The sequence below is a fragment of the Typopeltis vanoorti genome, chromosome 14 (assembly GCF_054136105.1).
Source record: "Typopeltis vanoorti isolate ZY-2024b chromosome 14, IOZ_Tvanoo_1.0, whole genome shotgun sequence".
NCBI classification, from domain to species: Eukaryota; Metazoa; Arthropoda; class Arachnida; order Uropygi; family Thelyphonidae; genus Typopeltis; species Typopeltis vanoorti.
Window position 1 is genome coordinate 52,883,164 of NC_143562.1, and position 27,190 is coordinate 52,910,353.

Sequence of the window (27,190 nt, forward strand, 5' to 3'; positions counted from 1 at the left end):
AAAGTATGGGAAATTGTCATACAAAATTGTATAAAATAATCTCTTTATATATGTTACCTTTTTTTTTCCAGTTATATTTTAATTTAATTCTATAACACACTATTGCATGCATATTGGGATTCCATTGTAATCATGCGCCCTAACTGTATGTTATTCCTAGTATTGTTTGAATTACTGTACTGTGGATGTCCCAAGATACTTGGGATGAAATGTTTACGTATTAAAACTTATCACTGTGGTTAGTACGTGTGTTTTTTAGTGATGAATTCACCACAGGTTTCATTGTATAAAAAACCTTGAATGGCAGGCAATATCAAGTAGAGTGATGTGGGCTAATATCAAAATGGAGACCTGGACAATGAGACTAATTTGTGCTATGATCCCACAGAAGATTCTATTAAGTTTGAAGTATTAGAGAAGGCAGTTGAACCCAATGACAAAGGAAAAGTTGGTCCTTGTTGGAGATCTGATTGATTACCAGATATAGAAATGTTTTGGGAAAATTTGTAGAAAAGAATAAAGTCAATAATAACAGTAAATACCTGCTAGATATAATAAAAGGACCAGTTATTATTAACACCATATTCCAACACAAAAATGTGTACAAATTCACATAGAGAGAAGATTCTCATTGTTTATGTTATTGTTGACAGTGGTATTTTCCCACTGGTTCAAGACATCAAAGTTGAACTGCTATCAAAGATAAACTGTAGGCTCAAATGCATAAACATTATTCAAGAAAAATTGAAAGGGTTTGAAAACAAGTACCAAAACCTTGGAGATCCACTGAGAAATAGTAAAGAAAACATTGACTGATTCAGACAGACAGGCATGTGGTGAGGTAATCAGCAGGGATATAAAAATCAGAACTCCATGGTGGACTCAGGAAACAGTTAAAGAAAAGAAGGAAACAAGGAAACAGTTAAAGAAAAGAAGAAAACATACTGAAAGAAGTAAAGTCAAGTTGTGCTCTTAGAGAATACAGAGAGAAATGCAGCAGTACATAAAACTAGCTAAAAAAAATTCATGAGAAGACTGTAGAAACAACATAGAAAATAAATATCGAGAAAGTGGCTAAATATTCTAGAGGCTATTGAAAAAGCTTAGAAATGGGGGAAAGAGTACTGTAAAAGGAATCCAAGATGATAAAGGTGACAAGAAAACTGAAGATAAAGATATTCTAGATGTCTGGAGTAATTACTTTGAAAGATTGCTAAATGAAACAAGCAGTGTCAGCATGGAGATATAAAATAATCAGCAGGAATAATATCAGGAATACACATCCATATGGATATGTGGAAAGGCAGCTAGATTAGATGATATATGATCAGAAATGCTCAAATATGGAGGTATAAAAGTTTTACAGTGGCTATGCTGCATAATTCAAAATGCTTGGTCAGAGGGTTGAATTCAGATGATTGGAGTAAAGCACTTATAGTACCCATCTATAAAACGGGAAGTAAAACTGAAAGCAAGAATTACAGAGGAATTTCCCTTGAGAAATAACTAAGACAAATTGTGGAGGGGTAGTTTGAAGGAGAACGAACACACTGGGGTTCAGACCAAACAGACATTGTCAGGATGTGTATTTAATTTTTGTAGATTTGGAAAATGCATATGACAAGACTTGTTTCATAGTTTATATGTTTTCATAACTTACATGAATTACCTAAATGAAATAAAAATATTTTTTTTGTTGGATATGTCAATGTTGTTTATATAATTAAAAAAAAAAAAACGATTTCGGAACATAACCCTACTTTTTGTACGTGATCTGAGTCTCACATAACACGATTTATACAGCACCTAACATCCGTGTTATATGAGGGTTACTTGTACTCCTTCCTCCATTTCTAAGATTTTTCAATAGTCAGAACATTTTGCCACAGTCCTGATATTTAGTTTCCTATATTATTACTAAATATTCCTGTGACTTTGGTTTAGCTTCTTTTTAAACATAGTTTAGCTCTTTTACATGTTTCTCTTTATTCTTTTAGGACATCTGCTGAATTATTTACTAAGAACTTTTGGTATGCTTTCTTCTCTTTTGTTTTCCAGGACTGCTTCTTTAACTTCTTGTAGCCATCTTGTTGTTCTTATTTTTCTATCCTTGCAGACAACTTTACCACATGCCTCCCTAGCTGAATCAATCGATGTTTTCTTTAGAGTTTGCCATGAAGAATCCAAGGTTTGGTTCTTGTTTTTGAACTGTTTTGTTTCTCTTCAATAATATTTGTACAGTTTACCTGTAAAAGCTGCTCAACTTTAATTTTTTTTAAAGCATTCCTGACATACTGTTATTTTCAATATGATATTATTTTTTATCCTACTTAAAAGCAAATGATTTTCCGGCCTGGTTGGCCAAGTGGTTAGCATATCTGCTCTCCAGCCAAAAGGTTGCAAGTTTGAATCCCCCCTTGGGCACGGATGTTTGTGATGTCTGTAGAAATACCAGTGGTGGTGGTCGGTGGTAGAAAGGCATTGGTGTAGTTGCGGTCAGTTGGTGATTGAATAGTGGAAACGGAGCTGTAGAGCAGGTGCCTTCCCTCGATGAGTCCTTGGACTCCCTGGAGACGTCAAAAAATAATAATAATAATAAAGTGGTGATTACTTGCAATTTCAAATTCTCTGTATGTACAAAAGCAAGTGAAACAAAAGCAAGCAAATTTAATTATTCCAACAAATTCAAAATTCACTACCAAGTATTGTACTAGACAGAAATACTGGAAATGGGAGAAAGAGGAAAATAATATATTTAATTATATCTTAAATAATTTAATTTTTGAAATTAAGTTTGGTGGGATTTATGCTTGGAGTAACTGATGAGTTTAGAGATCTTGGAGTTATGGTGGATAGAAAGTTGAAGTTCAAAGGTCACATAACAAAAATTGCAAATACAACTCAGAGGATAATTGTGATGTTGAAATAAACATTGAAGTGTAAGGATATGGAAGTCATTTTGCCTCTTTACAAGGCCTTGATATGACTGCACCTGGAATACTGAGTGTGGATTTGCTTTCCTGGGGTTCAAAGAAACTGTGGAAAGGCTGCAAAGAATAGTTTACAACCATGATATTGGGATTAAAATGTAGATTACAAGGACAGGTTAAGAGTGTGTGTGGAATGCAGATACCAGTAGACAGAAGAAAGAGATATGATATGATAGAGACCTATAAAACTTCTGAGAGGGAATTATAGAATATCAATTGATAACATTTTTCATTATATGGAAGGTGGCGAGAGAACAAGTGTGTGTGTGTGGGGGGGGGGTAATCCATGGAAGTTACGTGTATGTGCAGTTAAGAAAGGGGTAAGAGTTAGATTTTTCTCTCACAGAACCATAAGTGAGTGGAACAGTTTGCCCATTGAAGTAGTGAGTGCATCTAATGTGAATGAGTTTAATAGAAGGTATGACAGCTGGTGTGGGTGATGCATGGCCTCTCTCAGTGAATCTTTGACTCCCAGAGTCAAAGTCTAACAATAATCAAGTATTAAAACATGTGCCATATCTGAGAGATAATCATCAAATACCTCCTGCAGCACATACACAGTAATAAAAACTGTAAGAAATAATTGATTACTTTTTGCTGTAACATAGGAGAATTACCCCAAAGTGATCCATGATTAAAAAAAAAAAAAAATTATATAAAAAAAGACCACTGAAGCTATGTAACATATTAAATTGTTATGACAAGAAAATGTGTATAACATAATGCCCAATGATTCATGCATTTAAATTCATCTTGAAAGAACTAATTTGATATTCAACATTCAGATAGTTGTATGTCAGAATTTCATGAATGTATTCTACTCTCTAATCTTACCATTATATTCCTATGAATAAAGCCTCTCCTAAGACGGGCTGGTCTGAGATGAGGATATTCTTCTGTACTTGTAACCCTCACATTCCAAACTCTCTTCCAGGCTTCATACAGCGGTTCATGGACTGGATATACACCAGAATGATGTGGAGCAACAGAATAACCTGAGTCAGTTGGTATATTGTGCTTCTAAAAAAGCAAAAAAAAAAAATAAAGTTTCCTGTAATAAAACACAATTATATTTGAAGAAACAAATGAGAATTTATGTTAGTATTCAAAAAAAAAAAAAAAAGAGAGAAAGAGAAAACATATAAGCAATACACTATTTGTGCACCAAGTACTGCTTTACCTGCAAAAGAACAACAATGAACTATTCAAAGTTACATCACTAATTCTCATGCACATTCCTTCGACTATCTTGCCAATATTCCACTCCAATACAGATATGAGATTGGATGGGATATCAGGAAGATTGCCAAAGAATATGTATAGGAATTAGCTGTGCCCTTGAGTTGATTATTCAACTTGTCTCAACATGAGCACAATTCCTAATGAGTGGAAGGAAGACAATATAATTCAATTATACCAAGTTAGAACTGAGACAGAGGCAACCACCAATAATAGACAAGGTCAGGATCTCTATACTGGTCAATAAGTATTGGAGACTGTATTTCTTTGGAATTATGGTTGAAACAGCTAAGGCCAGCTTATTATGTCTATTAAGTGCAAGTGTTCTGACCAGTTTATCTGTTTATTAGTATTATTATGTAACCCAAATTTCTGGGAGAAAAATCCTGCTGCTTAGCCTCTCTAACACCATTTCATACAGAAATAGGATTTTTCTCCCAAAAAATTGAGAGGGGAGGGGGGGGACAGAAAAACTGACTAGAAGAACATATAATTAACAAACGTGTTAATTGCATGTGATCTTCTAATGCTGAATTAACATTAGCTTCCCACACAGCCATGGATCATTTGAGCTTTAAATATGTAAATTGTACAAATATACTGAACTCAAAAATCTTCAATGAATCACAAGCAATGCGAATTTCCATAGCAAAGACAAAGTCAGAAGCTTTAATTAAAGGAGTTTTGGAACACTATTCATTAGAAAAGACTTAGAAAACATTCTATTCATAGAAATTGCAACAGATGGTAGCAACTATAAAGATGTGAAACTATTTCTAGTTAGAATTCATTAGATCTGAAACTATTTCTAGTTAGAATTCATTATTTTAATCACAAAACATTTGGGATTGAACATAAATTTGTTGAGATGACATCAGCGTCGAAAAAAAAGGCAGCTATCATTAAAGAATTATAAACAAATACAGAAAATTAATTGCACGAAAATATGTTGCTTTCAGTAGAGATAACTGTAACACAAATTTTGGATCATGTGAACACAAGAAAAATAATGTATTTGCATTACAAGAAAATATTAAACATTTAGAAGGTAGCAGCTGTACAGTGCATATTGTAAATAACTGTATCCAACAAGCTGTGGGCTCTTTGTCAATTGACATAGAGAGCATTCTTGTAAAGATTTATAGTCACTTTTGTCGAAGTCGATTATAAACAAATTCTTAGTCACTCCAAGACCTGTTGGCTATTCTTATATCAAATAATCTCAACAGTATTATAAATGTATGCACCATTAAAATGCTATTTCTTAAGTATTGAGAAACCTATGGTCATGCTTAAATCATTCTTTGAAAATCCATTAAATTAAGCATACTTTATAGTTTTCACAAAATCTTTTTAAAAATGGAAAAAGAGTCCAATTGCATTATAGAAACAATGTCTATTTTGGAATAACTTTCTGATATTTTACAAGTTAGATCAGAAACAGAAACAAAGTTTCTCCCACTGACAGTGAATAATATTCCCAATAAATATGCTGAATTGGAAAGAGAGAGAGAGAATGCCAAAATTTAAAAAGAAATTGTTTTGATTGTGTACCAAACTGGATTGGGCTATCTAAATTTGTGGAGAAACACTAAATTAGCTGTATACAAGACATTGTTCAAACCAATTTTAACTTATGGATCTGAAAGCTGGATTAGAAGTAAAACACTTGACCAAAGACTAGAGACTGCAAATATGAGGGTCCTGAGAAAGATTAAGGGCATGAATGGATGGCATCAATGGCAATATCATATTAAAAATGAGGATATTAGGAAAGAACTTGACCTTGTCAGCATCTAGGAATGCATTAGCAGAGCTAATCTCAGGTGGTATGGTCACTTAAACAGAATGGGCGAGTTCAGATTAGCAAAACAATCCAGTTCTCTGCCAGGTTAGCAGGAAAAAGACCCAGAAGAAGACCAAGATATAGGTGGATTGATACAGAAAAAAGTGCCTTAGAAGATAGAAATATAAGATCTGATAATGCTGGAGTCTTGACAAGTAACAGACTGATTTGGAGGAAAATTGTAGATAGGAAGTTAGTAATGATGTAAATTTTTCATGTAGTACTATCATATCCTGTACATCCCTTGAAGGTACATATCAGGAATTTGATGATGATCAGAAACGTCATGAGGAATTTTGGTGCCTATGGCCAGTGTTAGATACTAAATGGAGAACTTATTGACAAGTTATTCATTCAGGATCTAACATGTAAGCTTTACAAAATAACAAAGAAATTTGCATAATACCTGCTTACCAGAAGAAGATGAGAAACACCTAAATTATTGCATGTGAAAGTTTATATCAGAATGTGTAAAATATTGGAATTTATTTATTGTGAAATGAAAAGCTAAAAATCAAGAATAATGTCAGATTAGCATCTCATATAAAGGAATAATGGCTTATCAAATATTATCTATCATAAAATCATTAAGTTGCTAGGTAAGAAATTACTAATAGGATCAAAGGTCACGTCTAAGCTGCAAGTACCTATCATAACGCCGAAGGCTGTAGCTTTCGGGGAAGGCTGAAGTAAGTGCTTTTTCTCAAAAACAACACCTAATAGCAAGGAGGGAAAGCAAGCAAGAGGATCAACCTAAGGGCATTGTAAGCTATGGATCGTGCGAAAAACAATACAGAAAAAGAGGGCACTGAGAAAATATATTTAAGGCAATATGCGCCAAGCTCTAGGCTTTTTTCCTGTTTTCTTCGGGGATTTTGGAGATTGAGGACTCTCAACGAGTGATCGGAGATAGGACAAGCCGAGGGTGTTATGTTGATGACAGCCGGCCGTATTCATGACCTGAGCTGAGAGGTATTCCGCGGAGATCCGTACGAGAATCAACAGCTTGTGCAGAATGGTGCCAAACGCTGAACGACCCACTAGAGAGAGCAGAGAAAGCTCGTAGCAACAGCCATTTCTTGATTTGTGTCCGGTAGCAGAGAACGGAACAACTCAGTCACAAGACGAAGGATGACCCGAGCAACATGTGGCAGCTAATAGACCTTTGGAGGGACTTGGTAAAGTAAAGATTCTTTTGTTTTATATCTTGAGATTGTTTGAAGATAGAATTTGTGTCTTGATAAAGCAAGACTGAGGACATTTAGAGAACTTTGAGAGGATAAAGTAATTAATACAGCCAATTCTATTAGACAAAGAATTGTATATCATAAATCTCTAACGTGTATATGACTGAAATAGTAAAAATCCTTTGTTAATTGAGTAAACTTAACTAAGAGAGAAATGATTTGAGAAATATCTATTTAAAGTAAATGTGAATGAAGGAACTTGACTTGAGTGTAGCATTGTTTAAATTATCCATTGTATTACATGATTTTGCATGTCAGTTTAGGTGAGAAAGTCAGATTAGTATCAAACAGTTTGTATAGATGAGCATAAGCCATTAACTTAGCTAAAAATTCAGAAGTTTTGATAACTTGATACAAGATTTAATGTACCTGTCTTTTAGTATTAATAAACATGTTTTGTTATTTGAACCTGAGTCTTGCCTGAATTCGAGGTGTCAACCTACCACTTATAAAATTTGAACCAAATAGCAGGAAAGAGTTTAGAAAATTACATAATAGAGATTATATCTTAGGTCATGACTGCAAGGAACCGAGATCTATATACACGTGTGTGAATAAGAATAACGTATATGCCTAATACCTAGGAATATTTTCCTGAGCCTGAATTATATTCTTGTTATAGGAAGCCGGCTGGTGCAGTTAAAATATAAATTTGCCAGTTTCTGAAGAGGAAATATCCCTAGAAGTCAACCCAGGATATATGGTAGGGAAGGATATAAAAAATAAGATATTAAGATATAAGATAGAAAGTTAGAGAACAATATATATAAATATAACGAACTATAAGTTAATAATACATAACACCAGGAAAGAAAATTGCACCACTGGTGCCTATGGCCAAGAAAGAAAATTGCACCATTCTAAACAAAAAACTTTAAAAATCTCAATTTTTGCACCTATGGCCGGGACCACATTGGCCATAGCCTCACTATGCCTATGATGATGATGATGATGAAATTTGTGGACTGTTCAATTTTTGCCATTCAAAGTTTTTAACTGGATGTCTCTTTCAAAAAACCCTCTTTGGGAGGATATTATAAAAACTATTAAGTATCTTAATGAAGGAGAAATAATGATTGACAATTCAAAATGTGTGCATCAATATGGTAGTTTAAAGTATTTGCAGCAGAATTCTAATTTAAATGAACAATCAGTAAATGAGAAATGGTTCAGGTATTTTCAATCCGTCAATATATGTTTGCAATTCCTGCTGACAATGCCACCACAGAGAGACGATTCAGTTTAATGGAATTGCAATGTCAGGCAGGGCTGGTCCGAGAGGATGATGCCCCTAGGCAAAGAAAATTTAGGCACCCCTATACACTGTCTCTCTGTATATATTTTGTCATACTCACACAAGCACACATACACCTACACAGGTATTACTTACAGAAATACTGCTATATGGAGAACACTGGCTATTTTGGCCACAAACTTCTTCAGCCGCTGTGAGAATGTTAGATACACAAGTACCAAAACTATAAGCGATCGGACTCAACTGTCACTTACGAAAAAGCTTCACCGAACTAATCTGAAATCAGTAAAAGAATGCCAGAGTGGAGATGATGACAAGTAAAGGGAGCAAAGAGAAAGACCAAGCAGAGGTCTTATTTCACGAATACTACCAATCAGAATCCCTGCCACTGCAATTGTATGAAAATTCCCACAGCATTCTTATACTGATTTAGAATAAACTGAACTGAATTAATAAGTCGATTCTGTGAGAAAATGAATGACGAAATCCCCAACTTCTCAGACCTCAGAGAGATTGCAAAAAACAGGGCGTAATCTAAAAATTAACAGAATTAAGTCTATAGGGAATGAAGATAATTAGTGAGAACAGTCGGTTAGTCACGACCATTGATGGATAGTTTGAGGGGAACTTCCCCGCTCATCTTGTGACACATGCCAGGAGGAAAAATCTCTGCACTTGAGGTTAAGTGCAGAGATTTACTTGAGGTAATTTACAAAGCGCAGGGGAGTGAAAGAAATAAAGAAAGGCGAAAATAATGTAGGATCATCAGCGAGCACCAGGATGGCTTGACTTATTTCAGTTTTTTATTATTAATCATTTTACTAATTTTTTTCGAAGGTTGTAATTTTTCCCCGAACTATGTAAAAAATTCTGGACTTAAGAGAGTTGATACATCAGAAAAATATGATTTTATACAAAAATTTAAACAGCAACTTTCATTAATATATTAACAAAATTCAGTTTGTTTTGTTATGTAAATTTAGGGTGATAGCAAAATAATGAAACATACCTTTTATAAAAAGGAAAGGAAATGAAGGAAATGTGTTATTAGTATAGTTTCTGGGAAAATTCCCATGTTACTCCTCTTAAACACTATTAATATAATTATGGCTACTATAGCCTGTTTAGGAGTGTCCCTTATTTTAATACATTGGCTAACATTACTCAAAAAGGGGTATATACATATATTTTTAGGGCATTATGGGTGAGTATAGAAGGCAATTATGGCAGAATAAAAGAGGTGGAAAAATTTTGTACATACATTGTTTTTGGTTCTATAATGCCTTCCAATTCCAAGATCGTGCTGAAGGTTGTTTATAAAAGGGGGAAAAGGGGGGGAAGGAACATGGGGTGTGTTTTGACACGGGAAATAACTTTGGAAACCCAGGTTACTATTAATAATATATATATATATATATATATATATATATATATATTATTTTGTTTAGGGTAGCATTTTTTGTGGGGGGAGGGAAGAAGGGGAAGGGTATCCTTATGTGGAAACTGGGATAGGAGTTAACGGGGTGTGGACCGTTTCAGTCGTCGTCTGACCGTCATCGGAACCTTGTCGGAATGAGTGTAGGGCTATGTCAAGGCTGCAAGTTGCATCTGCCAAATTAGGGCATTTGTGGTCACTACAAGGCCAGAGGCGTGGCTTCATTTGTAAGTTCTGGATCGTCCAACATTCGGAAATTAGGTAGGTGACGGTGGACGTTGATAGAATTTTCATCGCATTTTATGGCAACAGTTTCGGATATTCTAAGCATTGTTTCATTGTCTTGTTTGTCTATGATTATGGCCTTGTCGATTTGGGGGATATGTTTTAGTTCAAGGGCATGAGCTGCAATTTCTGTCTTCCCTGTACTCTGTGTTTTGTTTTTCTTTTTGATGTTGCGGTGTTTTTTTGTGTTCATATATTCCGGAATGGGAATATTACAATCCCTGAAGTGCTCTTGTAGGCTAGTCCATAAGGACCTAATAGTTGAGTCAGTGTAGGTGACGTCACAGTCTTTTTGACAAGGAAATTTGCAGACTACGTTGTGGTGTTCGAATATCTCTTTGTGAGTGAGCGATTTAGTAGGTTTTAGGAGAGTTGCTAATTTTTGGTTCGTGGCAAATAGTAGCTTATAGTTCGTGTTTTTGAAAATGTATTTGTAGGCTTTTTATGTGTTTCGGATGTATGACAATTTGATGACCATACATGTCGGGAAGTCTGTTTTGGTTGTATTATTGTTGAGACAGGATTTTGCCATATTGTTTGCGTAATTTATTAGATGTGTGGAGTAGTTGCGATTTTTGAAAACCTGTGTTAAATATTTTAGTTCCGTGTTAAGATAATTGCTGTTGGTTGAGCAATTATCTTAACACGGAACTAAAATATTTAACACAGGTTTTCAAAAATCACTGAATATACAGGTAATCACTGATAATCACCGATAATCCATATACAGGAATACCTTGTATAGCACGGTTAATTGGTTCTAAGAAAAGTCTGCGCTATGTAAAACCGCATTGTTCGAGGTCTATTTATAAAGGTTTTCAATTTAATTTGTTTATTACAAACATTTAAGATAATAAAAATGTTTAAAAATGAAAAAAAATTGTTATTTTTATTAACTAAATAACAAATAAAATCCTTTTAAACTGATATAAAAGTTGTAGAAACAAAACAAATATTGCTTCCATTTTAGCATACAGTAATTTACTTTTTACTAAAGTAGTCTTTTAGTGTTCGTTGAACCATCCTTGTCTTCTTTGTCTCTTCAAGTACTAGATCTCTGAGCATTTGATGGCATTATTGAGACTTTGTCTCACTTTGATGCTTCTTTCCAAATTCGGGAAAGAAGCATTTATGAGAAAGTCGGAGCTTCGTCGATTTTTCTCAGAAAAGTTGAAAGGTCAGCAAAGGAAAATTCTTCAACCTGATGTCATGGGGTCATCTTCATCTTCTTCATAGGCTCGTTGTTGTTCCAACTGCAAAAGGGTTTCATCATGCAGATCATTTGAATGAGAATCAATACATTCATTCACATTGTTACAATCTAAACTTCTAAAACCAAGATATTTGCCCATTTGCACAATTTCTGTTAAGATTTCCTCTTTCTGTGTTGCAAAGGCAACAAAGTCCTTTGAACAATGCGGCAAGATATTATGCCATACGGCTCTCATGTTGCTTGAGTCACCTCTTGCCAAGATTCATAAATATTTTGAATGGCATCTTTTATGTTAAATTTCTTCCAAAATTCACTCAAAGTCCAAGAATCTTCTTCTGCTGCAGCTTTAATAGCTTGAGCAAAAGTTCATCTTAAATAGTAAGCCTTGAAAGTGGAGATAACGCCTTGATCCATCCGCTGCAGAATTGATGTTGTGTTTGGAGGGGAAAAAAAATGAATCTTGACATTTTCATCTAAGTCAGTCAATAGCGTTTAATGGCCTGGCACATTGTCTAATAAAAGCAAAATTTTGAAAGGAATATCATTCTTTTTACAATAGCTTTTAACTTCAAAGCAAAAACAAGTTTTAAACCAGTCTTCGAAAAATGAACAAGTCACCCACGCTTTTTTATTCGACCGTCAATGAACATGTAAATTGTTCTTTGTAAAGCTCTTAAGAGCTCTTGGGTTTTCCGCTCTGTACACTAACGGTCACCTTAATTTTAAATCTCCTAATGCATTATCTCCTAGTAAAAGTGTCAATCATTCTTTTGATACTTTATACCCAGCTTGTCTAATCGTTCATCTTAAATAGAGTTGATAATCTGCGTAACCTTCCTTCTCAATAAGCTCCTTCAATTCAGTGGGAAATAATTCTACAGTTTTAGTGTCAGCACTTACACTTTCACCTTAGAGTCTTACGTTATGGAGTCCCATACGCTTTTTGAAATTGTAGAACCACCCGCGACTTGCTATAAAAGTTTCACTGGTTGTACCTCCTTCATTTGCACTTTCATTTTCTTTTATTTTGTCATATAGACTTGTTGCTTTTGCCTGGATTATCATTTGACTCTAAGGAATCTTTTTCTGATTACAATCTTCAATTCAGATCATTAGAAGGCGTTCCATATTTTCCATTGTAGAAGATCGATTTCTCGTGATCACTTTTAACACATAAGAAGCAGTGCTCATTCCATATTATTTAATCTTTTCTTTCCTCTGAATAATTGTTCGTACAGATGACTCATTCATTGAATTCTCGCGTGCTATTTTAGCAAATGAAGCGCCATTCTCATGACATTTTATAATTTCAAGTTTCTTCTCTAATGGCAACCACTTGCGTTTTTTGTTACTCCAACAGTGTGTTCTTTGTTTTGTCTCTTTTCACTCATACTTAAATAATAAAAAAATATTAAATACTAATATTAACGTAAATAATAAAATGCCGCAGGGAAAGAACGTGTCTACGTGAGAGCCAATTGAAACTACTGCATAAACGTGGCTCTTGACTGTCGCTTGCAGCACCCGGGAGTCACCAGTCAGTGTTGACAATGTTAGTGTAATAATAAGTATAATGATAAAAACTGCGTTAGACCAAAACCAGCATTGTTTAAAACCGCGCTATATAAGGTATTCCTGTATACCCTTTTGCACTCAAATTTCTCACATGAATTGCCACCTTCCAAGTTTTAACTTGGAAGGTGGTTTCGTTTCCAACTGATCACTTTTTCCAGTTGGAAACAAAACAGAAACCTTAATTCATATATAGATTCTCAGATGCTATTACAACCTACTCTCACTATACTGCAAAAGGATTTAATCCTTCTGCAGTCATTAGCAATATCTACCATCCTTTCTACAATGCCCATCATTCCTGAATACTGTAACCATCACATTATATTCCTGTAGGGATATCCCTCTGATGTTATACAGGTTTTGCTAATAATAATTTTTGATCCTGAATTATTTACCAAAACTAAAAATTCATTACCTTTTTTTTAGAGAACATGCATGAATATTGACCACCAAATCGATGAATGTTCAGATAACTCATAAAATGTGACTGGTTTGAATAACCAGCCTGAATCGGTTCATCAACCAAATTCCTTACCCTACTGTTGCAATCACTGCTTTTCTTGTCTGACAAAATGAGTTCCACCATTCTCAGAGTCATTTCTTCTATACTCACTCTCTCTCTCTCTCTCTCATAACAATCTTGTTCTCTCACATTAATGCATATCAACGTTCTCATACTGCCAACATGTTATACCTACTTTCCTTGACTATCTATTCACTCTTTCAGCAAACAAATTTCTATAAACACATAACACCACTTAATCGTATTCCATTCTCAAGTACAAATCCTTTCTACTATCAAAAATACTCCATAAAATCAACATACCATAGACCATTTCTCCTGCACAGTTTATGCATTAAATCATTGGCAACAAGCTTTGTCTCAGCTAATTTGTGTCATACCTTCACAAAAAGGGTCACAATCTTGGACCTTATGCTGTTCATCTTCCCCTCATTCAGCAGCATGTCTTGCAAATACATTAGTACTAAGGGTTAGCTAATCTAGAAATCACATGGAACTTTTTTTTTTCAGGTCCAATAAGCAGGATGGGAGTCTCACATTATATGATGAAATTCATCTACTGCACCTGAACTAGGATTTGAACTCATGTCTCATTAGTTGGACTGTGAAAGTGCTATCCACATGGCCAAAATCAGGCTGGCAGAAAACCCACTTGCTGTTGTACAGGAAGTAAGTTTTTTATAATATGCACTTTCAATGTAAGACTTGATTTGTTGAAGATTACTTTGCAGCTAGAGGACTCTATATAGGGTGAGAGCATGGTTAAAGCTTTTGTCTAAAACTGCTGTGATGCTGCTAAAATTTTTGCTTGGAAAAATTTGGTACATGTGTTGATAAACCAGGGCTTTGCAAGTGGATTTCATTTTGAAGAGAACAGGGACAAGCATTCCTGCAAGTAGGTTTGATTTTACACTCTCTGGTAAAAATTCCTGCATTACCGAACCCTTCACTCAGTCAGTGTAATTGGAATAGATGTTTCAAGTGAGAATGAGATTCACATAAAAATTGTTGAGATTTGTTGAGAGTTTGGAGGATGATTTAAATAAGATGGCAAAATGGGCAAACGGTAATGGATATCAGTTCAACGTGGAAAAGTGTAAAGTTATGCATTTTGGGATTAAAAGATTACCAGCCGTGTACCACATTGATGGAATGGTACTCCAAGAGATTGACGAGGCTAGAGACTTGGGGATGTTGGTGGATAGGGAGATGAAGTTCAGAGAGCACATTGCTAAGGTGTCCAAGATTGCACATTGGATTACTTGGTTATTGAAGAACACACTAACATCTAGAGATAAAGAGGTTATTATTCCCCTTTAGAAGGAATTGATACTTTCGCATTTGGATTACTGTGCTGAAGTCTGGACACCTGAATACCTTGGAGATGAGGAGGTTGTGGAGAGGGTTCAGAGGAGAGTGTCTAAGATGGTGAGTGATGTAAAAAATGCTCCCTACATTGATAGATTGAGATTGTGGATCGCAGAGGTTGGTTAATAGGTGGAGAAGAGGAGGTATGATAGAAAAATTTAAATTACTAAAAGTTTTTTTATAAGACTTATGCAGGGGAAATGTTTCAGCTGTGTGATAGTGATGGAAGAACAAGAGGTCATCCCTGGAAATTAAGGAAAAGTGTGGGTTAACAAGGGTGTGAGAACGAGGTTTTTCACCTGGTGAATGAGTGGAATGCATTGACTGACTCAGCTGTGAGTTCTTCGTCTGTAAATGAATTCAAGAACAGATGTGATATTGTTTTGAGAGATTGGGTCTCCCATGATGAGTCTACTGACTCCATGGAGATACCCGTAACAATAAAACAGATATCTATGATAAAGTGACAAATGATTTTAATCACCTGTGTGAAACCATTCCTCGGTGATCTGAATAATCCTTATCAAATTACTGATGTGTACTTTCCAGATACAAACAAGACACTATTGTAGTACCAGTTGAAAAATCTACATTATTACTAACTTCTTAAGGTAAATAGCTGGTGTGTGTGTGGGGGGGTTGACTGACAATGTCCCAGCTGGCATGACATTTCATCATGTTGTACCATCACTTTAGTTCAAGCCAATACAGAATACAATTTAGTCATACTGCAAAAATCAAGTTTCTGCAGTTCAGCTACTCAAACAGTATGGTCCTCTTCCTTAGTGACTTAGGTCAACAACTCCATTTGCCTTCCCTTTTCCAATTCTACTGAACAAGCTAGAAAGGATGCATAAATACTTACTCTAAGCAATAATTACTCTTCACAAATTGTCCATTTATCTACCACCAAACTACCAGATTATCCCTCAATACTCTTCCAGCACTCTTGATCTTTTCTGAGCCATAATTCCTCAAATATCAGCTCTCTTCTAGATAATTCAGACTATAATTTTGTGAGTTTCCATCCTTATGGAATGTCTTTCTCAAAACCACTTTTATATTCATGCCCTTTGGCACCATAATGGTGCAAAGAGTGCACCATTATGGTGCAATAACTATCTTATTTTCTACTCCTTTTTCCATGTATCTAATAGACAAGCTTGTTGAATGTCATTCATAACATATTTTAATGGATTTAATAACACCAAATGAACTATTTTATAAAAAAAGATTTTATTAACTCACTTATATTTCACTGGATTTCAAATCAGCATCTTCAGAGCACAAAGCAGCATGTATAGTTTACATACAAGCATGCCCTAATTTGGCACCCTCTAATCTTGTAGGAGTTGATCTTAAGATAACAGTCTCCCAAATTTTTGGCAAATTAATTCTTCATAGTCATGGCTGACTCTAAAAATAATCTTTCTGATCTGTGACGACTTCTAAATAGCACATTAGCTATCTAATCCTGTGTGAAGGGAGTGTCCAAAGCATGGTCTGCCAGTCCTGACTTGCCATAATAATGGTAGCAAATGTATTTTTTATGTTCTCCAAGGCAGATGTTAACATTACTATTCTTATTCCCCCATGTCAGAAAAGATAGCCAAAGTACTAACAAAGCATGGCCTTTGCACCACATTCAAACCACATGTTAAATTAGCAACTCTGATCCACTCTCCTAAGGATAACTCCATCCTCTAGCATACTCTGGAATGTATGAAGTTTCTTGCAACTGTGACTTGGCCTACTATGGGCAGAAAGGATGATCTGTTAACATTTGCCTTGGAGAACATAAAGAATACATTCGCTACCATTATTACGGCAAGTCAGGGCTGGCAGACCATGCTTTGGACACCCCTTCACACAGGATTAGATTGGAAGAAAATCAATATGCTATTTAGAAGTCATTACAGATCAGAAAGATTATTTTTAGAGTCAGCCATGGCCATGAAGAATTATAATCTGAACAAGTATGGCTACATTAATTTGCCAACAATTTGGGAGATTGTTATCTTAAGATCAACTCCCACATAGGTGTGATAATTCTTTTTTTTACAACATTAGAGAGTACCAAATTAGGACATTAGATCTCTTGCCTGTTTGTATGTTACAATATGAATTGTTTCACTTACTCAATGTTGCATGTAAACTATAAAATGCTGCTTTGTGCTCTGAAGATGCTGATCTGAAATCCAGCAAAATATACACCTTAATAAACATCTTTTTTAAAAAAATAATTATTTTTCTATGGTTAAACTACTGTTTTCATCACCTTCCCCCTTCTGTCTGTTCCCCGATTCAGACAATTGATTTCCAGAACAAACTTATGAAATGTCAAATTACATACGTTCTACAGATGCATTCAAAGTTAAACTGAAATAAGAATAGCAAGTTGGAAATTTTATCCTTATGACAATTTGAATACAAACCTTTGCAAAATCTCTGTTTAGTCTCATTTCACTTTCTAAAGCAGATATATTGTCAAATAAATGTGGCTGACTATGACTCCACATATGGCAGAACCACCAGAAATCATGAGCATGTTCTAAATTTAAAAATAATAACAAATTAATTATAATATATAAAAATGCATATATATGCAAAATTTAAACAAACACAGATTACAAATAATGTTACCTATACTGCCTATTTTGACTTTTTCACACGTGGCAATTAAAATATTATTAACTGCACAAAAGAAAATGCAATCAGCAAAATAAAATAAATAAATAAATAAAAACATTTAAACTACTGAACAGATTATGTTTATATATAACACAGAACTGAACTGAAACAGTAAAAAATTATTAAACAATACTTGTGTATCTCTAATTATAAATTAGAGATACACAAAACACAAAGAAATGTAGTTCTGAATATCACATACTGTTTTCATTCATTCAGTGTCAATAAAATCTGAAAATTTGGTAGCCATGGTTCTCTGCTTCTTCCTATCTTATACATCTCTGAGGATTCAGATGGTACTTTTGCTTTTCCAATCGTCTCTGACCTTCATATCCACAGCGATGTCTTGGTTGGCTTCTTTTTCTTCCCTAGTTTTTTCTGAGCTATTGTATCCTAAGAATTTAATTTTCCACTTCCCAAAATCATTCAGTAAGTTTCTTTTTCTTTCATATACTTCTTTGGTTAATAAGCTCAAAAGAATTATATAAAATATAAATGTGTACCAAAATATAAACAAATTACATTACATGTATGAATAACTCCAATAAAAGCTAAAATAGCGACCAAATTGTACTCTCTATTGGCTTAAACTACAAATGCATATGATGGTATGCATTTGTGATGAAAAGATAGAGTGTCGCCTGGATAAACAAGGCCTCCGTTGTTTTCATCGGGGAACCAAGGAGAACAGTGAAAAGTAAGCTACCGGAACAAGCTCCAACTCAATATCTAGAAGAAGAATAAACCCAACATCAGAAGAACCAAAGATAGGAACCATCAATATAAGGAGTATCAATGGAAAGGAAATGGAATTTGTAGATGAATTGGAAAAGTACCACATGGACATAATTGGCATTATTGAGACAAAGAAGACAAAAACATATGAGATCTTACTAAATAATAAATATACGATGTTATTTTCAGGCAATAATGATCAAGGAAAGGAAGGAGTAGCAATAGCATTCAACATCAAACATGACGATAAACCTTCTTGAATGGAAGGCAGTTTCAAATTGAGTTATGTGGGCAAACTTCAAAATGAGGACATGGACAATGAAACTTATTTATGCCTATGTTACCACAGAAGGTTTTTTCAAGGAAATGGTTGAGGAATTTTTTGAGTCATTAGAACAGGCAGCTGACATAAAGAAAATGGAAAAAGTGGTCCTTGTTGGAGATCTGAACAGCAGAGGAGTAGGAAATGAATCCCAACCAAGCATATAGGAACATTTTGGCAAAATTTGAAGAAAAGGGAAAAGCTAATAATAATGATAAGTATTTACTGGACTTCTGCTCAGGATATGGATTAGTCATTACTAACACCATGTTTCAACATAAAGTTGTGCACAAGTTCACATGGAGAGAAGACACAAGAAATAACAAAAGCCTCATTGCCTATGTCATCGTTGATAGTAATATCTTCATGCTCATTCAGGATACAAGACTGTACAGAAGTTTTGAAATTGGAAGTGAGCATTACTTAGTACTAAGCAAAATAAAAATGGGTATCACATTGAAAAGAACAGTATGTAAGAAAGTTTTTAAAATAATTAAAGTTCAGCAGCTTATACAAGTAAATTGTAGACTCAACTATACAAACATTGAAGAAAAATGAAGAAAATTGAAAACAAGAACCAAACCTTGGAATCTCAGTGACAAACTCTTAAGAAAACATTGATTGATTTAACTAGGGAGACATGTGGTGAAGTGGTCTGCAAAGACAGAAAAATAAGAATACCATGGTGGACACAAGAAGTTAAAGAAGCAGTCCTGGAAAAGAAGAAAGCATACCAAAAGTTCTTAGCAAATAACTCAGCACATGTCCTAAAAGAATACAAGGAAAAATGTAAGAGAGCTAAGTTGTGTGTAGTGTAAAAGTAGCTAAATGAAGTCATGGGAAGACTTGGTAAGAATGCAGAAAATAAATATTGGGAAGGTGGCAAAATATTCTGGAGGCTTATTGATGAGGCTTACTTATAAATGAAAGAAAGAGTACTGTAAAAGGAATCAAAGATGATAAAGGTGACATGAAAACTGAAGATAAGAATATCCTAAATGTTTGGGGTAATTACGTTGAAAGTCTGTTAAACAAACAAAGCAGTGACAGAACCTTACTAGAAAATTTTCAAGAGGAGTACATATCAATACTTGAGGTAGAAAAAGCTGTCAAAAACTTGAAATGTGGAAAGGCAGCTGGGGTAGATGATATTCAACCAAAATTGCTTAAGTATGGAGATATAAAAGTTTTGCCATGCCTACGCTGCATAATTCAGACAGCCTGGACAGAAGGTAGAATTCTAAATGACTGAAGTAGAGCTCTGGTAGTGTCATATCTCCCCGTGCCCTCGAGGGTACAGAGGTCTGACATATGTCAGTTTACAGGCCGAAGTTAACCCTGTGAAAATGGCCAGTCCTCAGTAGAGTGCCAGCAGCATCGAACAATTGGTTCCCTTCCAACTACTAACCACGTTTAGACTTGTTTAACTTTTTGCATGAGCCATTAGTAATGGAGATTCTACCAATTGGCCAACCTTTGCTTTGCAGAGCTCGGGGAGTACCCATCTATAAAAAAAAGGGAATAAAACTGAATGTGAGAATTACCGAAAAATTTCTTCTAAGTACCAAAGTACCTAAACAAAAGTCCTGTGACTTTTGTTTAGGTGCTTTTGCACACTGCTTTCTTGAATTTTTCTCTGCGTTTACTCACATTACCTACTGACTACTTGCTAAAAACTTAATATACTTTTTCCACCTCTTTAACTTCCTAAGTCCATGGAGTTTTGATTTTTTTAACACCGCATACAACATCACCGTGTCTCTCTCTCCCCCTCTCTCTCTTCAGTTGATGCAATCATTGTTTTCTTCAGGTCTGTCAATGAGTTTCCGAGGTTTGGGTCTTGTTTTTGCACTATCTCTCTCTCTATTTATATAATATTTGTATATTTGAGTTTACACCATATTTTTCTTTCATCCTTTTTTTCCCTCCTCAGTATGAAATCCATTTTTATCCTACTCAAAACTAAGTGGTGATCACTTCCTATTTCAAATTCTCTGTATACTGTTGTGTTCTATACCAGAATGAAGATATTGATATCAAGAATAAGACTTTTCTTGGTAACTGAGACTTTCTTATTTCTTGTCTTCTCTCCATGTGAATTTTCACAAATCTTTATGTTTGAACATAGTATTAGTAATGACTAGTCCATGACCTGAACAGAAATTAACTGGTACTTAATATTATTCACTTTGCTCTTTTCTCAAATATTTCTGAAAACATTTCTATATTTCTATATAATATAGAAAACATTTCTATATCTCTTGTATTCATTCCTTACTTTGCTGTTCAGATCACAAACAAAAATCAACTTTTCCTTTATGTTACTTGCCTTGTTGAATGACTCAAAATATTCCGCTATTTCTTCTTTAGTAGAATCTTCTGTGGGACCATAAGCACAAATAAGTCTTGTTTGGCTCTTTGTGTTTGCCTGTGTAACTCTACTTGAAACTACCTTCCAATCAAATAGTTAATTTTCTTTTTTGGTGTCAAATGCTATCACTACTCCTTCCATCCTTGATTATTATTGCCTGAATATAAAGTCCTATATTTATTATTTAGTGGGATTTCAATGAACTTTCTAGTTCAACTTCTTTTACAATGATACTTTGTATGATGATGGCACGTATCTTCAATTCTGCAGACAGTCCCCCCCCCCAGTAGCTGACTTTTTCCAGTAGTGTTAACAAGATTTCAGAACTTTCTTTGAAAAGAAAGTTGATGTTCATATTTAAAACTGCTTCTATGGAATGAGTCTCCTTCCAAAAAATAATTTGTTTGGTTGCAATCCCAGTAATTTAAGAAATTTGAGGTTTAAGGTATTTGATTTAGTAGCAATTTGTTAATTCTCATTTTCCATAGAATGCCCTGTGTGTCCAAATTATGTAAGATTATATTATTATTATTATGGGCGACTCCAGGGAGTCCTTTGACTCATCAAGGGAAGCTCTAAACATCATGTCCACACAACTATTCAACATTCTCACAGTATCTATCATACCTTGCCTTGAACTCATTCACTGTCATAGCACCCACAACAAATTCTGGCAGTTTATTCCACTCATTCAACACTCTAAAAGTAAAGAACCCAGCTCTAACACCCTTGCTAACCACACTCTTGCCCAGCTTCCATAGATGTCCCCTAGTTCTCCCACCACCAGTCCTGATCTCAAAAATATCCTCTGAATTAATCCTATAGAAACCCTTTAGCAATTTGAATGTCTCAATCATATCTCCCCTTTTCCGTCTATCAACTAATTTCTGCAACCCACAAATCTTCAACCTGTTCTCATATGGTTCATTCCATACACCCGCTATCATCTTAGTCACTCGCCTCTGGATTCTCTCCACCTCCTCCCCATCAAGAAGGAACCTAGGTGACCAAATCTGGGCACAGTAGTCGAGATGAGGTCTTATCAAGGCTTGGTACAGAGGTACAATAACTTGCTTGTCTCTGCTTGTCAAAGTATTTTTCAACAACCAAGTGATTTGATGAGCTAATTTAGCCACTTCTGCAATGTGCCCCCCCCCCCCCCCCCCCAACTTCATCATCTCCCTATCCACCAACACTCCTAAGTCCTGGCCTCAGCAATCTCATGGAGTACAGTTCCACCAATGTGGTATACTGCTGCTAATCTTTTCACCCCAAAATGCATAACCTCACATTTTGTCACATTAAATTGACATCCTTAGCCCAGAACTCCAATCTATCAAGTCTTCCTGCAATATTTTGACATCTTCTGCATTCACTATTACCCTACCTAATTTTGCATCATCAGAGAACAAATGAACTGTTCCTCTTAGATCCTTCCCTATACCGTTAATGAAAAAATTAAATAGCAGTGGTCCAAGAACAGAACCCTGCGGCACACCACTAGTCACAGGCTGTCTTTTGGACTCTACTCCTGAATAAACTACTCTCTGACATCTCTCCATCAACGACCCACCTATCCATCTCACCAACCCTATATCCATTCCCATATGTTGTAGTTTATGGATTAGAATTCCATGTGGTATCCTGTCAAATGCCTTAGGCAGGTCCAACAGTATCACTGTAAAAAACCCATTACCCTTATCCAGTTCAGCCGTCACTGTGTTATAAAACTTGAGCAAGTTACCGAGGCATGATCTACCCTTCATAAAGCCATGCTGTCCCCTGTACAGTATCTCATTATCATCAATCCATTCCTGTATTTTTCCCTTGACTACTTTCTCCAAGACCTTTGTTACATCCTGAATGAAGAACTTTATTAAAGAAATAATTCATTCAGGATTTAACAAGTCATAAAAATCAGCTGAGAGAAAAAACTTGTACTCGAGCAGAAGAACTAAAGTACGAACTGTAAATGGAAATAGAATTACCTTCTTTTAGTAGAGTTGTAAGACCATGTAAAGAACTTTGTGTATAAGTTAGTATTATATTATATGAATGCATTATGTATACAATGAATGGGTAAATTAGATGTAAACAATAGTCCAAAGGTCACGGGTGGGCCTGAGGCATTGGCAATCTAGGAAGACGCACATTCGGTTCCTGGAAGACGCTGCTATGATCTCGTGATGTGTCGAAGTTGCAGTAGTCGATGAAAGTAGCGGGCAGGAAAAGATCACATAAAAAAAAATAAGAGGGCACTATCGTGGTAAGAACAGGGTGCTAAAAGGAGGGAAGTGAATGGAGAATAAAAAGGGTTTGCACCACTTTCTCAGGGCTTTTTTTCGCCTGTTTCCCTGGATGATGATTTGACTTCTCTCGTGGACCGGTGGTTCCTGATGGCGTTTCGTGGCGATAGTTCGATATCGGAAGGTGCGCCTTTCCCTTCGATGTCTGAACTTCTGTTGGTACTAAAGCGTGAGATGTTGGTAGATACGGCCTTTGCTGAAAGTACCAACGGGATACTATCGCGGACGTACATTATAACCGGCAGCTAGAGTTGAGGATGGTCCGAAACAGATCGAGAATAGACAAGGGAAATTGATGACCATAGTGACCCACCACGTGGACACAGGCTTATGGAGGATTCGAAAGGTAATTCAAACAAAGAAGGACAGTTCGGATGGACCGGGAGACCCTGCCCCAAGAAATGGTAAAGTACAGATTTTGTTGTATAATTACCCAGTTGGTAAAAGGGAAAGATGATTGTAGTAATAATCGAGTATGGACAGTATTTAAGAACTTTAAGTGATTATTTAGCAGTGGCTAATGTCCATAAGACAAATTGTTAGGAATGATTATAGATGATTGTGACTAGTTTAATATGCAAGTCTAACACAGTAGGTAGAATATTGATTACAAGAGTATAATGTGTATAATATGTGTGTTTGTAGTGTATTAATTGAGTATGGACAGTATTCAAGGACTTGAAGTGATTATCTAGCAATGGCTAATGTCCATAAGACAAATTGTTAGGAATGATTATAGATAATTGTGACCAGTTTAATGTGCAAGATTAACACAGCAGGTAGAATATTGATTAGAAGAGTATAATGTGTATATTACTTGTGTTAAATCTCTAACTCAAGAGAAGGATTTATTGTTCATATAGTTAGAGTATTAATCAGTTTGATAAAGTTTGATTTAACATGTCATAGAACTAATTGAAAGTGTATATTATGTCTTCAGATTCCAATAAATATGTTTTTTCTTTTATACCTGAGTTTTGCCTGTGATATGAACCAAAACTACCACTCATTAATCTGAACCATAGCGGGGGGGGGATTGAAAGAAAGATATAACATGTTACAGAGGTTACGACTGCAAACCAGAATTTACTTAGCCATAGTAGAGCATTTGATTTATGGGTATAAGCACTAAATTTATTCTCCTATGTGCACCAAAGGTCTGGAAAAGTCTCCCTGAATACGAGTCCCCCTCTATTCTAAGATATTGGCTGGCACAGCATAAAAAAATAAATTTGTCAATACCTGAAGAGGAGACGGCCCCAGACAGAAATTAGAGGATTCGTTTCTTATAGCAAGGAATAACCTTTAACAGTCAGGGTATGCACGTGAGAAAATTTAGGAATCGGCCGGAGATATAGAATTTGCTTTCTTTATAGAATGAACATGTAAGAAGTGATACAGATACTAGAGTCAAGAAAATTTTGTAAGTCATGTAGTTAAAGTAGAGAGGTTAAAAAAGAATAAGGGAAGTTAAAATATTTTAGGAAGAGCAACGACAATGGCATAGACGAGATATATATAACACCTTGACAACGACTTCCTGATACGCTGATCGGTCGGTAATTTGCAACAGTAATCTTGGATCCTCCTTTATGCAGTGGAACTATTTTCCCCTCTTTCTACACCTTCGGGACTAAACCAGACCCAAGACTCAGATTAAACAACATGGTCAAGGGCACTGTAATTCTTTAGCTGCTTCAGGTAAGACCCGTGCCGGTATACCATCCAATCCCACAGATGTATTCACATTAAGGATATTCAGAAGAAATCTGGTTAACGCCAGTCAGAGACAAATGCTCTGGCTGGCATTTATTAGAGAATATAAATTTTGTTGATAGAAAAATATGTAGCTATCAGACATGTTCTATTAATTAAGGATTTGGCAAATGATTTTATGGGAGTTATGATGAATAGAATTGATATGTATATAAGTAAAGGTAGGTTCCAACATAGACTGGCTGACAAAGTACCAGAGATGAAGGTTAACAATATCCAAGAAGGGTAAACTGCCAGAACTCTCCTTTTCTATAGTGAACTGAATATGTGCATGTAGTCTGTTGATTAAATGTAGGAAAGTGGTTAGTTTATTTTCAGAACAAGGCCAAATGGCAAATATATCATCTACACAGCAAACCAAGAAAAAAAGAATGAGGATAAATAGCTGAAAAAAAAAATCTTCTAGATGGTTTAAATAATAATTACCAAGGGTAGGAACAGAGGGCTCCCCATAGGTGTATCTTCGATCTGTTTATAGATCTTATTATCTAATTGCATAAAGAATTTGAATATGCAATTAGGAAATAAGATCCATCATCATACAAAAGTCAAATAATGTTAGCCAAGGGGATGTTAATGAACAGATAAACAATATCAAAGCTGACTAAAATATCTGGAACCTGCATTTGAAAATATTCTTGGTTTTTCAAGAAAATATGTAGAATTTTTGACAATTATGTCTTAAAATCATGCAACAGCACTAACTTTTGGACATCACTATACTTTGAAGGGTTTTTTTTTTTTTTTTTGGAAAATATCAGCCAATGTTACAGAAAGCAAATTAAAAAACACAGTCATGTGGAATCACAAATTATTTTTGAAGTATTATTTATATCTGAAGGTTTCATTAACTATTTTGATATATCTCTTTCAGAAAACATCATTATCTTGAAGATTACTTAAAAAAAAAAAAAAAAAAAAACAAGGAGAAAATATAAATACTGATAAGAGACAGTCAATTGTCATTATAAAAAACCTTCTTCACTATAATATACTACTAAAAAGTCCCAACCAAATTCCCATAAATACAATGCTATATAAAAAAATAAAACTCTACTACCCATCGATTTTAATAAACCATTCATGTTATCTCTATGAGTTTGACATAGTGAGAATTTAGAAAGTTTTTTACCTTGGGTATAATATATGTTAAAGATACCAAGCTATTTTAAACCTGGTTTTTACTCCATTACCTTTTACTCCACTGCCTTTAATGCATAAAGGGTAAATATTAAGAATAGTGATAAGAGCTTATTCCAACTTTACCAACGAGCTGCCTTGAATTGTACTACTTTACTGGTCACTTAGACTTGCATTACATGCAGGCACAAACTTGACATATTTGTCTGTTTGCTTACTTGGGAAATGGAGTAAAAACCAGGTTTAAAATAGCTTGGTATCTTTAACATAGTGAGAAATGATATACATATAAAAGAATTGCTTTTATATTTCACCAGGTTTGCTAATTAGAAAACTCGAAAATAAAGATTTCACCATTTAAGTTTTTTTTTTATTATTATTATTTTTTTATGATAATATGTACCCATATATGAGCTTGTAATACTTTTAGCAATGTACTATATTATATGTTGTCATCATTTCATATTTCAAGTGTAACATATTTTCTTGTTGTAAATTGTATTTAAACTATTATTTAATAGTTTAAATACAATAAACTATTATATAATAAGATCTACGATACAGGCATAATCCCTCAAGACTGGTTACAGTCGACCTTCATCATGCTACCTAAAAAAGTAAATGCGAAAACTTGTAATGACTATAGAATGATCAGCCTAATGAGTCACGTTCTCAAAATGTTTCTGAAAATAATTCAAAAAAGAATATACAGAAAATGTGAAGACACCATCAGTGATACCCAATTCGGCTTTAGAAACGGCTTGGGAACAAGAGAGGCTCTTTTCTGTTCTCAGATCTTATTTCAAAAATGTATTGACCAAAACAAGGTAATATTCATTTGCTTCATCGACTTCGAGAAAGCATTTGACAAAG

General features: G+C 34.9%; 1 protein-coding gene across 1 annotated transcript in view; it reads right to left on the bottom strand.

The window, feature by feature from the left end:
* Positions 1-27,190, bottom strand: part of sfl (N-deacetylase and N-sulfotransferase sfl) — a 118,835-nt gene that overhangs the window by 55,682 nt on the left and 35,963 nt on the right. Inside the window, exons 7-8 of the mRNA XM_090403904.1 lie at positions 17,412-17,527; positions 3,825-4,010 (exon numbers count right to left, since the gene is read on the bottom strand). Coding sequence (XP_090260030.1) covers positions 3,825-4,010; positions 17,412-17,527 — 302 coding nt within the window. The remainder of the gene's footprint in view (positions 1-3,824; positions 4,011-17,411; positions 17,528-27,190) is intronic.